The sequence below is a fragment of the Rhinichthys klamathensis genome, unplaced genomic scaffold, assembly GCF_029890125.1.
Source record: "Rhinichthys klamathensis goyatoka isolate OS25496 unplaced genomic scaffold, OSU_Roscu_1.1 h1tg000412l_1, whole genome shotgun sequence".
NCBI lineage: Eukaryota > Metazoa > Chordata > Actinopteri > Cypriniformes > Leuciscidae > Rhinichthys > Rhinichthys klamathensis.
Genome location: NW_026606912.1, coordinates 562748 through 579018, shown reverse-complemented (window position 1 = coordinate 579018; position 16271 = coordinate 562748). Strand labels below are relative to the sequence as shown.

The window sequence follows — 16271 nt, the reverse complement described above, 5'->3', positions numbered from 1 at the left end:
TACTGGAGCACTAAAGATCTTATTTCCATTCCGAAGTGATAGTGCTTAAGTGGAACACTAGAGACCTTATTCCCAAGTGTTCAAAAGGGGCAAGGCATTGTCTGACTTGAAGCAGGTATTGAAGAGGAGACGCCTAGTAGAGTATATAAAGTTGTAAGTGTCGATTAAGAGACGCTTGGGTGCCGATTAGGAGACGCCCCAGGTTAACTTAGGGCAGGTGCGTAAGGGAAATCTACCACAGCAACGAGGCAGATCACTAGGTTTTGAAACACAGCTAATGAGAGAAAGAGAAAAGACGACGATTCCCCTAAATCATCAGCCTTCATTTTGATTCCTTACAGTGTTCAGATAGGGAAGAAAAAGCTTTGGCTGTAGAGCTGTCCACTTCTTTGCAAACAAAGCTTTATGTAAATGAAAGAATCAGAGGACAAAAGAAAGACAGAGAATGCAGTAGAGCAAAAAGAGAGTGAAAGGGAGAAGAGGACCCGAGGTGAATTGTTGTACTGATTTCCTTTCTAAACTCAGGAACATTTCTCTGCCAAATGAGTCTTGTGGTGCCAGCCAGGGGCTCTATACAGAGATTTGTTTATCAGATGTTCATTGTTGTGTATAATTAGATAATTCTCCTGATACTACACACTACATGATAATTTTGTGCTGAGCAGATTTTGTGCCCCGACTGCCTCCCATTTAGGAGTTCAAGAGAGTGGTTCAGAAGCTCTGAAATACACACATGCAATCACATACACGAGGGAGATACACACACCAAACAATAAACACGATTCTCGTAAATTCAAAAAAGATGAAATGTTGCAAATCTCTCCAAAGAACATCTCTTTGACATCATCTCACTAGTTCTATTCCAAACCTATTTAGCTACCTTTCTAGGCAGCATTTTAAGGCCTTTTCTCGACATAAAGGCTGTTTCCAAATAGTAGGCAAAATTATGCTGCCTCCTGAAGCATTTTACTTCATTTTGGCAATTCTAAGGCAACACAGTGTGTATCCTTTGTGGATTAAGCAATCCAAAAATGCACTGTGACAACCTCAGTGAAAAGAAGCCAAGGAAAAATCTAAGTGTTAAATTTGTTTTAAAATGTAATTTATTCCTCTGATGGCAAAGCTGAATTTTCAGCATCATTACTCCAGTCTTCAGTGTCGCATAATCCTTCAGAAATCATTCTATGCTGATTTGGTGCTTAAGAAACATTTCTTACTTTTATCAAGTAATTGTGCTGCTTAATTATAAACAGACAGTTTGTGTGGAAACAGTGACTATATTTCTTCAGGATTCTTTGATAAATAAAAAGTTTAAAAGAACAGAATTTGACAAATCTTTATGGCGTTATTATCCTGTCAAATGTCGAGAGCGCATTATTGTAGCGCGAAAGTACATTAATATTATGCGCGAGCGTGAATCTCTCTGCTCGCGCGCGGAATATGATGTGCCGAGCGTGAATCCCTCTGCTCGCGCGCGGAATATGATGTGCCGAGCGTGAATCCCTCTGCTCGCGCGCGGAATATGATGTGCCGAGCGTGAATCTCTCTGCTCGCGCGCGGAATATGATATGCCGAGCGCGAATCTCTCTGCTCGCGCGCGCTCTCAGATACACTTCTCTTGTAAGAATTCTCTCTCTGGGCTGAGTGGGCTCGCTGCCTCGCTCAGAGAATATGCCTGCACTTAAAACGTGTTCAGTGCAATCGCGAATCGCTCCTCTTCCCCAGCTAACAATTTTAGGTTATAAGAACGTTTTCATAACGTTCCCATTAAGTTATAAAAACGTTATTTCTGAATGTTCTAGGGAATTTCAAAAAGTCCAGTTTTTTAGACGTTGTATTAACGTTATTTCTTGGTTATAAGAACGTTCAATTCTCCCTTTATATAAACGTTGTATTAACGTTATTTCTTGGTTATAAGAACATTCAATTCTCCCTTTATATAAACGTTGTATTAACGTTATTTCTTGGTTATAAGAACGTTCAATTCTCCCGTTATGTAAACGTTGTATTAATGTTATTTCCTGGTTATAATAACGTTAGAACGTTCAATTCTCCCTTTATATAAACGTTGTATTAACGTTATTTCTTGGTTATAAGAACGTTCAATTCTCCCGTTATGTAAACGTTGTATTAATGTTATTTCCTGGTTATAATAACGTTAGAATGTTCAATTCTCCCTTTATATAAACGTTGTATTAACGTTCTTGCTTGGTTATAAGAACGTTATTCAAACGTTCAATTCTCCCATTATATAAACGTTCTCTTAATGTTTTTCTAAGATAATGAAAAACGTTTCATTCATAACAAGGTAGCCTATATAATAGGCCTATATGAAGAACCTAAAACAAGAACTTTCAGATTTTAAAATTAAGACAAAAATAAATAAAAAAGACCCATGAATCATGTCTATAATATGTGTAATGTAGTCCACTGAAGTCGAGTTGAATTGAACCCAAGTAGGCCTATAGTTTATTCCAATAAACCGATTTGGGTTGAAGTGACCATATGAAATTAACATCTTAACCTGTTTATGATATCTTGATTATTTAATGTATGTTTAAAATAGTTGTCATGAAAATAACAGCAACTGTGTAAATTATTATATAACAATAACAAATTAGAGTAAAAACATGTTAATGCAAAAATTGCCTTATGTGCAGTTTACATGTTTTCATACAATTTGTTATTTGAGTGTTGATTATTATTATATCATTTAGGCTAAAAGTCTAGGCTCTATTGTTGCACATTACTATAACATTAAAGCTTAAGTAAGGGCTGTAGTTTACAGCAATAGCAGATAATTTTGTTATCCTTGAGAAACGTTTACTTGTAATTGAATTAATTTAAAGACAAGGACACAATTTGTTCATTAAAGCACTGTTTAATAAAAAATAAAAGCAATTTTAGCTTTCTAAACCCCCCCCCCACCCCACCACCCCACCGAACCGAAATGAACCGAACAGAGACCTCAAAACCGTGGGACGAACCGAACCGTCAGGTATCATAGTGTTTGTACAAAAGCTAATTTACAACATTCATCTGTAGAACGGCCTTTATAAACTACAAAAAATGTAAACAAATTAAAGGGGGGGGGGGGGGGGGGATAAACGAGTACATTTTAATGCAGTTTCATGTTTACAAAATACTTGGTTCTGTTCGTACTCACCTCTATGACGCGCGAGTCAAAATCTTCGTAAGTTTCTAAAAGAAAAAAAAAGGGACAAAGCACAGTCACAACTTTTTATAAATGACGGTAAACACCAAAGGTCATTAGCACAGGTTGAGATTGTGAAAAGGGCTCACACAGCCTATTTGTTTTTGATCAGGGACAGCAAACGTGTTAAATGAGATTAGGTGAGTGTTCTGTTATGACCTCTAACCCCAGGGCTCAGCGGTTGCTGCAGTAACTCATTAGAGGCGTTTCATTTTGCCTGTGAGAGACAAGCATATTTCCTCGATTTAAAGGAGGGGGTGTTGCTGTTGTGACTCAGGGGTGAGAAGTTGTTGGAACAGATCTAGACATGATTTAGACTCCAGGCCTCACCGTCGCTGGGCAATCCATCACCACGACTACTAGAGATTGCACCTACATCCCATCGGCCAATCAGACGGCAGGAAATACATTTGCGCGGCAAGATGCTGAGCGGCAGAACAGAGATGAACAGCTGTGTATATTACAAGGAGATTGCACTTTCTGCATCTCGTTTCGCCGTGTCTGAGTGTTAAAGCAACCGAAGCGTGTAGATGCAGGTGTTGCACCATATATCTTACTATATGGTCAAAGATTGTGTACACACCCTTTTTAATAAAAAAGTGTTTGCCTATTTCAAATACATTCATTATAAATCAAGTATACAGCTATACATCTCCTTGACCAAGAATTGTCAGTAGAATGGGACAAATCAAAAAAGTACACACACCTCCATTGGGCCCCGGATCCAGCGGGCCCAGGCTTATCCCACCCCAGGAGAAGCCGGTCCAGCCTCTCTCTTTCTTTATCTTGGTCTTCCTGCGTTTTTCCCATTCATCCCTCTGGCGTTGCAGGGCTGCTGCCACCTCCTTCTGCTCTGCCTCTCCCCGTTGCGAGGGTTTCTGGACGGACCCATCCTTATACACCGGAGTATTCAGACCGGGCCACAGGTATCCAGCACGACCTGAAGAGGACACAAGAAACCATTTAAGTGCATGCACTTAACATTAGTATAGGTTTCTACCTTCTTTCTAGAAAAGCCTCCGTGAGAAAGTGTGAGAGAGGGAGAAAAATAAATCGATAGATTCCCCTGAGGTCTTTTTAAGTGAAAGTAAATAATGCCACTCGATAACTGTGGCACTCAGTGAGTTATGTCAGCTTAGAAGATGGTTAGATTCCAACGGCAGATATAAACCTCTAAACTTGAAGCCGTGATTGATATTCATTAACTGGAATGGTGGGCGCAAACACCTCAAGAAATGGACAGCTAATAGTTATTGCTGTTTATAGCCATTTTAATCTAGTGTTGGCCTTAAATCTGTCCAGAGAAAACCAAATCTGGTGGGGGTAATAAAAGTAGTTCTATTATTAAACAGCATTTTCCTTAATGTTTGATGTACTATGCAGACCAGAGCTGCACGATTAATCGTTAAAAGATCACGATCTTGATTCAAACACCCACATGCTTTTATTCCTAATTGACGATGATTCGGCTATGACTTTTAAACTTTTGACAAGTATGATCACAGCGAACTTCGAAATTTGTGTTGGTGCTGCCACTGAGCCAGAGAACAGTTGTCATGTGTATAGGTATGAAACGTCTTCACAAACAGTCTTTTCAAAAACGTAATATCATTATTTATGTGTTAAAAACATTCAAATGTTCAAGTACTTAATAAAAGTTTATAGTCCAGACATAAACACTGATGTCTACGATAGCGATAGAGTAAATCACCTTTTGAAAGTAACTTGACACTTCAAATAAAGATTGTATCAATTACATTGTTACACCAGTAGGTAACAACAAGTGACTGTTTCCAAAATGCTTAATTATCCGGTAACGAAAATTAAATCATTTTCTTTTAAAGACAGCAGCAATTAACATTATGTCAGAACCTCTAGTAAATTTGTTTAGTTGTCTATTCAAAATAGTGATCTCTATTTTAAACAAAAACATTGCGATTCTCAATTTATCCAGAATAGCACAGCTCTAATGCAGACATACATTGCCTTAAAAGTTCACTACACCAGCTCACTCAGATCATTTGTATGCTGCAAAAACAGGCCATAAAATGGTGTATATCACCATTTACTTGTCCACACATATATATTAATGCTTATACAGTGTTTCTAATTAATGATAGTGTCAACTACAATGGTGAGGATTAGACAATCATACCAGAGATAATTTAGAAGTCTTAAAGTAGCAAACAGTAGCAAAAACCACCTGTTTAGAGTGGCAAAATGGCCATGTACACTACTGTTTAAACTGGCTAAGGCTCAATAAGATCTAATCTAGGAAGTGGTAAATTGATCAAAAGTGGGATGTACCTTCTCCAAGGTTTTGGCCTCTGTTGAGATCTTTCTTCATTTTACGTTTGGTTCTCTTTCCTCTTCCCTTTCTGGCACCAGCACCGGACTCGGCTAAGACACCCCGCCAAAGCTCATCCGCTGTCACTAAGGGAATAAATGGACGTGAATAAAAATCACACACACCTAGAGCCACATCACTAACAGTCTATTAGCACTCGAACATGCTCAAATAAGGTGAAGAATAAATAAAACCTTGGTATCGTTTTAACCTGTGTATTTAACAACAGCACACTAAAATGTAAATTTCAGCTGTTGGTTTTACAATGCAAAAATGAACTTTTATCCATATTGTGTGTGAGAGAGAGTGTGTGTGTGTTTGTGAGAGAGTGTGTGTGTGTGTGTGTGGAGGGGTTGGGTAATCTGGGACATTGGGAGTTATTTGATGTTGTTTTGATTTAATTAGGACTTAATTAGATGAGACCGAGAGGCCTGCCAGGCCTAATGAAGCATCCGATTCCAACAAAAGCAGTTCAAAAAATGTCATAATTCTATCTGACAACCAAACATCCCCAATACACACTGACGCACATAAAACCGAAGCATTCAAAAACACACTTATGCTGGTAGACTCAACCACACCATCTGCAAGAGAGATGCTGAAGGCACATCCCTATGCAGTTCTAAAAGTTTAAAACACAAAAAAAAGTTTTTGGATGCACAGATTTGTCTTTATAATTGTATCATTTTCTTAAAGGGGTCATATAATGGTGCATGCACTTTTACAAGTTGATTGTACTGAAATGTGTGTTGGCAGTGTCTGTACACAACCATCATATAATGATAAAAATCCATCCAGTGGTTATGTTTTAATCTCCTTATATGTTTTCCCCTGCCTCAAATCGAGCCGTTCGACCGTGTGACGTCACACGCTCGGAAGCCCCTCCCACGATTATTGATTGACAGGAGCGTCTCAACACAGACCCGCCCTCGCGGGTGAGATCAGCTCCATGAGAGAGCTGTCAATCATAGTCTGCGCGGACCGGCGCGGTCATTGTTGAAATGCTGGAGCACTGTCTATGAGCAGAATGGCGTCTAAGCGATTGTGGTGTTCTGTTCTTGGGTGTAATAACGAACACAGCAGTCATTTTAATGTTCCTAAATCCGAACCGCTGAAGACGCAGTGGCTGTGTTTGTTTTCGAAGGGAATATTCCCCACGAGCAACGTCAATGCGTTCATGTTTGCGCAAATCATTTCTCACCAGACTGCTTTATAGACGAGGATCAGTATAAAGCTGGTTTTGCTAAGCTGCTGCTCATGAAAAATGGATCGGTAGCTGCTACCAGATATTCGTGTTCCTGCTGAATCTCCAGAAGAACGGAAGTGAGTGTAACGTTTTATTAAACTTTACATTAATATATTAATCTTTGCAAATCGCTAGCTGCACGCTTCACAATGAATGCGTCTAAGGTTTACACTCAGGGTACATTACGGCATGTTTTCTATGTATGACGTTCTCAATATAATTCATAATCCCACGTTTATACTGAACAACGCGTTATGGTTATTGAGTTACAAATGGTGTACGCCAGAGCTCTGGTGTACGCATAGAACAGAGGGGCGGAGTCAGCAAAGCTCATGATCATTTAAAGTCATATGCACTGAAACGGCGTGCTGAAAACAGAGCTGTTTTTGACCAGGTAAAATAAGTGTTTTCTTACAATACTAATGAGAATTTTTAATTAAAGTATATTACAAACTTTTAATTTAGACCCTAAAGAATCATATTAGCTTGTACAAAAATGGCATTATATGACCCCTTTGTCTCAAGGAGCAGGTCCTTATGAAAGCAGACAAGCAAAAGAGATGCGGGAACAAACGATGTTGCATATATTAGAATAAAGGGGCTGTTAAGCAGATGTTTTTGTTTAATTCACTAAAATTAAGAGTCATATTTATATTCAGATTTTTATGGTCCAGCAAAGATGGTTTGTTGACTTTGCAAAACACTGTCTCTGCATCACTTCTACAATATTCTCCATACTAGCAAGATTCATGTAGAAGCAAACCGTGCCCCATGACCTAGAAGTAATTTTGCTACCATCGGAAAAATACGTTTAAAATAAAATCTAAAAATACATGGTCCATAAATGAAGTGCTGTGGACTGCAGACTAGAGGTCTTCTCGAGTCCTAAAATCTGTAGCCGACCCGAATCACTTCTTACCCGAACCCGACATGCATAAATTATTTTTTTTTTTAAAGAAAAACCCGACCCTGAGACAGACCCGATAAAATTAGACCCCAGCCGACCCAACGGCATTTATTATCGAACCAGACTGGACCAGAAAGTAAACGGCACTGACGTTTCCACAGCCTGCAGCCTCGCAGTCAGTCAGTCCTGCTGACTGATTTGGCTGCTGCTCCATTACTTACATTTATTTACTTATTTATAATTACTATATATTATTGCCTGCCCGATGGATACAAGTAATTTCTGAGTTCTGCTTTCAATTGTGACCAGTAGATTGGAAAAATAAACGTGATAGCTCGATAAAAATTAAAGGTGCTCTAAGCGATGTCATGTGTTTTTTAGGCCAAAACATTTTTTGTCACATACAGCAAACATCTCCTCACTATCCGCTGGCTGCCTGTCCCCTGAACACACTGTAAAGAAACGCGATCTCTGTAGACAGCCCATGCTTCACAAACAGCACCAAAAACAAACTGCAGCGACCCGCTCCCCAAAACATAACAAACTGTTCCAGCCAATGACCGACAAGAAGGGTTTGGGGGTGTGGTTTGGGGGGTTAGTGTGCGGATGAGGAGGAGGGAGGGTCTAGCTAGCCTCCGTTTTGTTTGACAATAGTTCGAACGTCAACAAGAAGTGACGTCACCCAGGATCGCTTAGAGAACCTTTAAATGAATAATTTATTTTCATTTCATTTAATTAGAGGCCCTTCATTTCATGCAATTAAACAACATATGATGTAATTAATTCCATTAAAAATGTATCATTTTACAGACCATTTCAAAATATCTAGGGGACATTATTTGTAAAGCTGGGCTGAGATGTTTTGCGCTATGAGGATTGGAAACTTGTCAATTGTCCTTTAGCAGATGCTTAAAGCAACTTATGGGACAGTACAGGCAGGGATCGTCTAAAATCATCTAAACAAAGCATATCATAGCATGCTTACATTTGTTGAAGAAGCTTGAATGTCTGTTCTGCTGCAGGGCGGCAGTGACTGGAGCATACTGGGTGGGACTGCGTCTTGCCAAGTGGGAGAGGTGAGCAGCGTCCCCTAGAGCTCTCAGTGCTCCGACACCTGTTGACAAGAGAGACAGAGGACAGGACATTTCTTAAAGTCGGTGTAAAACGGAAGTTGCAATAGTCTTTTCTTCCCTATTGTGACGTATATCAGAGTGAAGCAGCTTCTTAAACGAGAAAATGTAGGGCAGGAGTCTTGATGTAGTCCATCGGGAAACGATTGTGGTTTGCTATTGTGACATGTGAATGACAGGTTGCCCTGCCGTTGCAGCAGTAAACACATCAACAGAGAATGGCTCTGCAAGAGAAGTTATTTTGATTAAAAATGACAAAGGCACATCAGGACTTAAAAAATAATAATAATAATAATAATGTGCACAGATAATTCATTTATAAAAATACTGCCATCTTCCATAAAATATAAGAATCGTCCATTTTGATTTCATTGTGATGACATTTAAAGAGATACTCGACTTTTTTTGGAAACAGGCTGATTTTACAACTCCCCCAGAGTTAAACTGTTGAGTTTTACCGTTTTTGAATCCATTCAGCCGATCTCCGGTTCTGGCGGTACCACTTTTAGCATAGCTTAGCATACATCACTGAAGTGGACAAGACCATTAGCATTTCTAAAAAAAAATTACCAAAGAGTTTCGATATTTTTCCTATTTAAAACTTGACTCTTCTGTAGTTACATCGTGCGCTAAGACCGACGGAAAATGTAAAGTTGCGATTTTCTAGGCTGATATGGCTAGGAACTATACTCTCATTCCTGCGTAATAATCAAGAAACTTTACTGCCGTACCATGAGAGCAGCAGGCATAATGATATGACGCAGCGCCTGAAAATAGTTCCGTTGTGTTGACGGAAGGTAGCCTATTTTCAGGCGCTGCGTCATATCATTACGCCTGCTGCACTCATGGTACGGCAGTAAAGTTTCTTGATTATTACGATTATTACATAAATGCTAATGGTCTTGTCCACTTCAATGATGTATGCTAAGCTATGCTAAAAGTGGTACCGCCAGAACCGGAGATCGGCTGAATGGATTCAAAAACGGTAAAACTCAACAGTTTAACTCTAGGGGAGTTGTAAAATGAGCCTATTTCCAAAAAAAGTGGAGTATCCCTTTAAAAAAAAAAGAGCACAAAATAAGAGTTCACTATCTATTCCAAACACTTACAATTTTTAACCATCACTGCATCAGATCACCTAAGATACAAAGAAATTACTGAGTTCCAAAGACAATAAAAAACAGTGGTGAAAAGTATTTAAGTAAATGTAATTAGGTACTATACTCTATATATTTATAACTACTTTGTAGTTTGATTGAGTATCAAAGATATTAGCATTTTTTAATAAGTATGTACTCTTTGCTCCAGTACATTTGTGATGTACAATAAAAATAGTTATTTTTATTTCTTAGGCATTTTTTAGGCCATTTTTATTCCTATAAATAAACTTGCCTTCCCTTGAGTAAAGCGGGGTTCACTTCACTGTACAATTTTAGCCACGATTTGGCAGTCTGAGACAAATTATGAGAATCATAAAAGATTCTTTTGATCCTAGGCTAAAATATGTAGTCTTTGATCACTAGTTTGACATTTTCGCAGACAGCCAATTAATGACCATTGCGATAAAATTTTATCTCCAATGAAATTCTGGCAGTGTCACAAGATTTGACACACAGTCCTGCAGTGACTTCGACAGCAGCCATCAAATCAAAACACCAATAGGACCGCCGAACCTGATGACTCAATTAGTGAGACAACAACAAACCACCACTTGCTCCACACACGTCTTTGTTTTATTTTTCAGTTTTATTTTTTAAGAAAAGCCATCAAAATTAACACGAGATATTTTTTTGTAGCTAGCCACCATTTCTATTCGTTTGTCCGTTTTTAACGCACCTTAACTGACATTAATGACAACTGAGATCCTACAGTGTGACATGGGTGTCATGTTCGTACAGTCTGACAAGAAACACTCATTATGGACTATTATAAATCATACAGTGTACGTACCCAGTTTAATGCAATTACTCGTTACATTTTGCATGGCACCTAACTTTTTCTGCAGCAGTTTATTTTTGCTACAAAAGAAGCGATAGCGCCATCTACAGGGCATTGAAGGTACTATATTGTGTGTGTTTTGCCCCTACCCAAACTTGCCAACAAGGCTACTTTAAGCGAATGTAAGTGCATGAGCAGGTAGTTGTGAATTGCAGGTGTTTCATACATGAGAAGCATAGATACATGCCTCCAGCCGGTGATGAGGCCGAAACCAGCATGGCCAGTGCAAGTAGGCTTTGACTACTTAAAGGTGCATTGTGTAATATTTAGGAGGATCTGTTGACAGAAATGCAATATCATACATAACTATGTTTTCAGTGGTATATAAAGACCTTACATAATGAACCGTTATGTTTTTATTACCTTAGAATGAGCCATTTCTATCTACATACAGCGCAGGTCCCATGTTTCTACAGTAGCCCTAAATGGACAAACACATTTTGTCACTATGTTGTTCTTCATGCAAAGAAGTTAGCTAAAGTCAGCGAATAAAACACTGACACAATGATGAACAAGTAACAATAATATTAGCAATAACATATCGTTTTACTAAATAATTAAGTAAACATAATGTCTTAATTTATCTTTGTAAAGAAACCTCATTGCTTAACTGGCTACTCTCTGCTGTCTCAGCCGACGACATCTTTTCCTGTCGGCCACAGTAACTTTTGATGGTTGCAATTCGCAACCTCACCACTAGATGCCGCTAAAAAAAAAAAAACTAAAAAAAACACACACTGCACCTTTAATTTTGACTACTTAATTTTACTTAACATTCATTTTTTTATCAGTTATATTGAAGCAACCTTTTTGAAGAATATTGGTTTGCTTGTGCCCTTTTTGAGCACTTGAGCTTAAAGGGTCACTCCACCCATTTCAACATTAATCTTTATTGAAAGTGGGTTATATATGTAGTCGAAATGTAAAAGAAATTTTAAATTTGGTGCCCTCTTGACCGAGAAAAGACAGAAAATAACTTTGGGGCGCATTTGTATGTAAGACAACAACTCCCACAATGCACCATGTTGCACAGCTCCGCAAGCCACTCCCACTAATCCAGAACAGCGCAAACATCAGAGAAATCGCTCTTCCGTCTACAAGAAGGCTAGCTGCCAAATGAGTTTAAAATTCATTTCACAAAAAATGTCTAGTTAGTTGTGGCGAGCAGGACGAGGGCGAGGGACGTGAGAGGACGACGCGAGTGATAATGAATGGCACCTGTGCAGCGGTCTCATATCTCTCACGGAGGAGCGGAAGCACAAAAGGAACAGGCCTGATTTTATGTTTTGTTTCTGTTGTGTGTGGCCAGCTGGCTTATACTTTTGTTTTGTATTTGTTTATTTTACTATTAAAACGTTTAAATGTTCGCCGGTTCCAGCCTCCTTCTTCCCACAACAACGAACCCCGTTACATTGGCAAACTCATTAGTGAATTACTCGTTTGTATTTCTTTCTATATGGTGAATTATTGCATGATACCTGCATGTTCAGTCAGGCGAAACTAGGATGGTTCACATCACAACACAAACGTCCGTGTGGTCGTCTGATTCAGAGATTTCGTCCAGGAGAAACTGCCTTGTTGAAATTCTCTGCAGCAGACGGACTCTATCTGTGTCCGTAGCGCACAGCGAGAGCACACGCACCAGCAGTCCGCCCAGCTCGAGCCAGCCCGGGCTCCTCGTCCGCGACAGGCAGCCGCCTCCTGTTCCACCATCAGCCTCAGCTGCTCTTCACTATATTGGGGCTCGTAAAGATAGCCACGAACAGCGGATTCGAGCAGCAGAATTTCAAAATCCTCTTCTTCCATATCATGTTTAGTTTCTTCCGTCATTGTCGTAACTTCCTATATCCACAGCGCTTGTTAGCTTAGCTTATAAACAAGATGGCTGATATTGCTTTCAGTATCTGCAAGTGAAGTCCCACCCACTGATCTGTGATAGCTCTGTTAGCGCATTAGGTCCAACCCCCTATGGGCGGGTTTGAAAGGGTGGGAATTTGTGCTTGTAGTCTATACAGAAATCCCCCCTTTTTACACTTCCTCCTACAATGACGTCAAATGACGATTTTTGCGTCATTGTAGGAGGAAGTGAAAAAGGTAAATAGTAGATTTCTCTCGTCTCAGGGGAAAATGAAAGAATGTTGCACGACCATTCAATAGTATGACTGGTTGTCTAACAATGGACCTCTTAATGCAAATGGGTGGAGTGACCCTTTAAAGGTGCAGTATGTAATATTGAGTTGAAATATTAGGAATGAGCGCAAGTGACAATGTAAGGCGACGAGCTTTACACTCTAAGTTGATGAGTTGTTTTATCTGCGTTTTAACATGCCTCTGGACATAGATCTTTTTAAACGGATGCTGACGATTTTTAGGTCGGGTAGAATCTGCCATCTCTGATCTAGTGTTTGCTGGCTTCCATGGCTGCAATACGCTGCATTTTCCACCAACTGGAAACCTGGGTGTTGAAATACTATTGGGTAAATTGGCAAAGTGTGGTATGGCACAGACAAAAAACAAAAACAGACATTCCGACATCCGGCACGTGATTGCTTTCTTGTTTTTTACTGGCATGTCTCTTAGGTGTTGACTAGTGTATCTTTGAGCCTACATTCAGTACAAGTAAAATACTTAAGAACTGTTAATATCAGATGCTCTAAGGCCCTGTCCACACGGACACGGGTATTTTTATAACCGTGACTTTTTTTACGCGGTTCGGCCGTTCGTCCACACGAAAACGCACTGAAACCGAACATTTTTGAAAACCCCTGCCAGTGTGAGGATTTTCAGAGACGCCGGTTACAGTGTTGTCGTGTAGACAGTGAAACCGGGGTTTTTGCCTTGCGACGTCAGAGTGTGCGCCGTTATCCGCTGTGTTTGACGTCAGATTTGCGCTTCTGATTGGCCAACGTGGCTTTACGGTTAAGGTTTATATCGCCGCCTGCTGGCGTGGCATGCTCTTGACAGCGTGTTTTTGCGTTTCATGTAGACGGGATTTTTTTTTAAAGCGCTGTAGGAAAAACTCTGGTTATAAAAATACCCGTGTCCGTGTGGACAAGGCCTAAGGCAGTGGTTCCCAAACCTGTCCTGGCGACCCACCAACACTGCACGTTTTCTTTGTCTCCCTAATCAAACACACCTGATTCAACTCATTAGCTCATTAACCCATGTGATAATGAGCTGATAAGTTGAATCAGGTGTGTTTGATTAGGGAGACAAAGAAAACGTGCAGTGTTGGTGGGTCGCCAGGACAGGTTTGGGAACCACTGCTCTAAGGCCCGGTTTCACAGAAATTTTTTGTCACTAGAGGTCGTTTATTCAAAACAAAGGCGTAGCTTGATGAAGCCTTGATTTCGCTGAATCATGGTTGTCTTCACCTCTACAGCCGGTGGAGAATACGACAGGCCTCGGGCAGAAATCATATTTATGGATGACGACTGGTAATGTATTAAAGATATATTAACATTACGAAAGCCGCTGGAGTGATTGCGAATGAGAGACGAGCACGACACACAGCTCGAGAGCAGTGGAGCAGCTTTTATTATACCGCAGACGACCGCTTCCGCTTCTTCCGGCCATGTGTATGTGAGCTAACGCAGCGCTGTTTTATCATATTAGATACACTTGACTTTGATGAAAGTTGTTATAATGCTACTCTGTGTGTTCGCGCGGCGGCTACTATATGAGACACTTGTTGCAGTGAGCTAGATCGATATTAGGCATGGTAAATATGGTTCTCACAGTAAATCAAGAAAACGAGATTTAAACAAAAGGACTAACTGTGTTGAGCTGTACAATGATTAGCTTTCTGTCGATGAATGTATCCAAACAGTTGCTCACCTGTCTAATAAAACACATAATATATTAAAGCGTCTTTGGTGTTTCCATGGTTTCTACAAAAAACGGAAATCGAGGAAAAACGGAAATCAAGGGTAGCGGGTATGATGTAATTGATAGGCGACACACGGACACGGTCCGTGTCCTGGTTAAAACTGCTTATTTCTCTGGATTTAAACATTCTTAGAAACATTTCGGATAATGCAAGTACACAAATCAACAAAATATATAACATTGTTCTAGTTGTTTTTGGATATTTTGATCCAAATATCTTACACAGTGTGCCTTTAAGTCAGGATTAAGCTTTAGCTAAATTAGGACATTTAGCTTTTAAAAACATGGTTTAGAAAAAAAAACATTACTGATGTGCATATTGAGACAAAACTGTGGCACTGACACATTTTAAGATACAGTGCAAGGTTGCTTTCAAGTAAAGACAGCTCAAACATGTATTTTAGTCTGGGACTAGGCTTAAGCCTTGTCTGTGAATTTGGGAATAGGACTTACTCAAGTCGTATTAGAAATAAATTATGACTTCATTACAAGTTACTTAAAAGTCATTATAATGACTTTTAAGTAACTTGTAATGCAGTCATTTTCGCTGTAAGGTTAAGGTATCTGTAATTTTACTCAAGTATTCTTCTGATAAAAACAAAGAAGCCCAAAGATATGATATCAAAGTTTCTGAAACGGCTATATTGAATCCACTAGTCATGGTACATAATATCACATGAAAACTTCCCATACTAAGCAACCGTTTACATGAAGTTCTCCACATAATATCATCTCATACTTCATATTTAAAATAAAATAAATAAGACATAGTCTACACACAATATAACAATTGAACGATAACATGACACATCTACCGTAGTAACACATGCTTTAAATATCAGTGGTCCGACTGACAGCTCTGGCACGGATGTCTAGGGTGGTTTTTATTTAGGGCAGATATTTTGTGCTACCTATATGATTCTATGTCATTTTAGAGTTATGTATTTACTACAAGATTTTAATAAGGCAAATCATCATATTTCTTCTGCTCTTACAAGGACCGCTAGCAAGTTCACACTAGTTTTTCTTCAAACCTCTTATAATCTACACACTCTTTACATTATCTCTCACCAAACATAAAGATATACGCTCAATAGAGTTATAAAAAAAAAAGTTAATTCAACAAGAGTTCAAATCAAAACGCACCTTCAAATGACAACCGGAGGACACTGCACAGCCTTGTGACCGCCGCCATGTTCGGATGCTGAGGGGTCCTAATGCGTGAGCGGGCTGTTTAAACCTGTGCCTGCCCAGAAATACAGAAGAGATCGTTGATCTTTGATAAATTACGAAAAATACAATTATTATTTTCTTTGAAAGAGAATGGCGGTTTCAGTTTTTATAGGGAATTTTCAAAGACAATAAGGAATATATCCGAAATATATTATACCATTTATTGTAGCATCTGATTCAAAACATTTCACATTTTTAATAGAGCAGAGTAGGCCTAGTAGTTAAATGTACAATCCTGCCTTTATTAACACCTAGTGAGTATGACAACCACAGTTTAGTAGCCCATAAAACAACAGATTTTATAGATA

General features: G+C 39.2%; 1 protein-coding gene across 1 annotated transcript in view; it reads right to left on the bottom strand.

Moving 5' to 3' along the window:
• The window catches only part of mrps5 (mitochondrial ribosomal protein S5), a 34062-nt gene extending 18084 nt beyond the window's left edge, over positions 1-15978 (bottom strand). The window contains exons 1-5 of the mRNA XM_056235111.1: positions 15877-15978; positions 8700-8828; positions 5522-5647; positions 3921-4154; positions 3167-3201 (exon numbers count right to left, since the gene is read on the bottom strand). Of these exons, the coding sequence (XP_056091086.1) occupies positions 3167-3201; positions 3921-4154; positions 5522-5647; positions 8700-8828; positions 15877-15925 (573 nt within the window). The 5' untranslated portion in view covers positions 15926-15978. The remainder of the gene's footprint in view (positions 1-3166; positions 3202-3920; positions 4155-5521; positions 5648-8699; positions 8829-15876) is intronic.
• Positions 15979-16271: the final 293 nt, after the last annotated feature.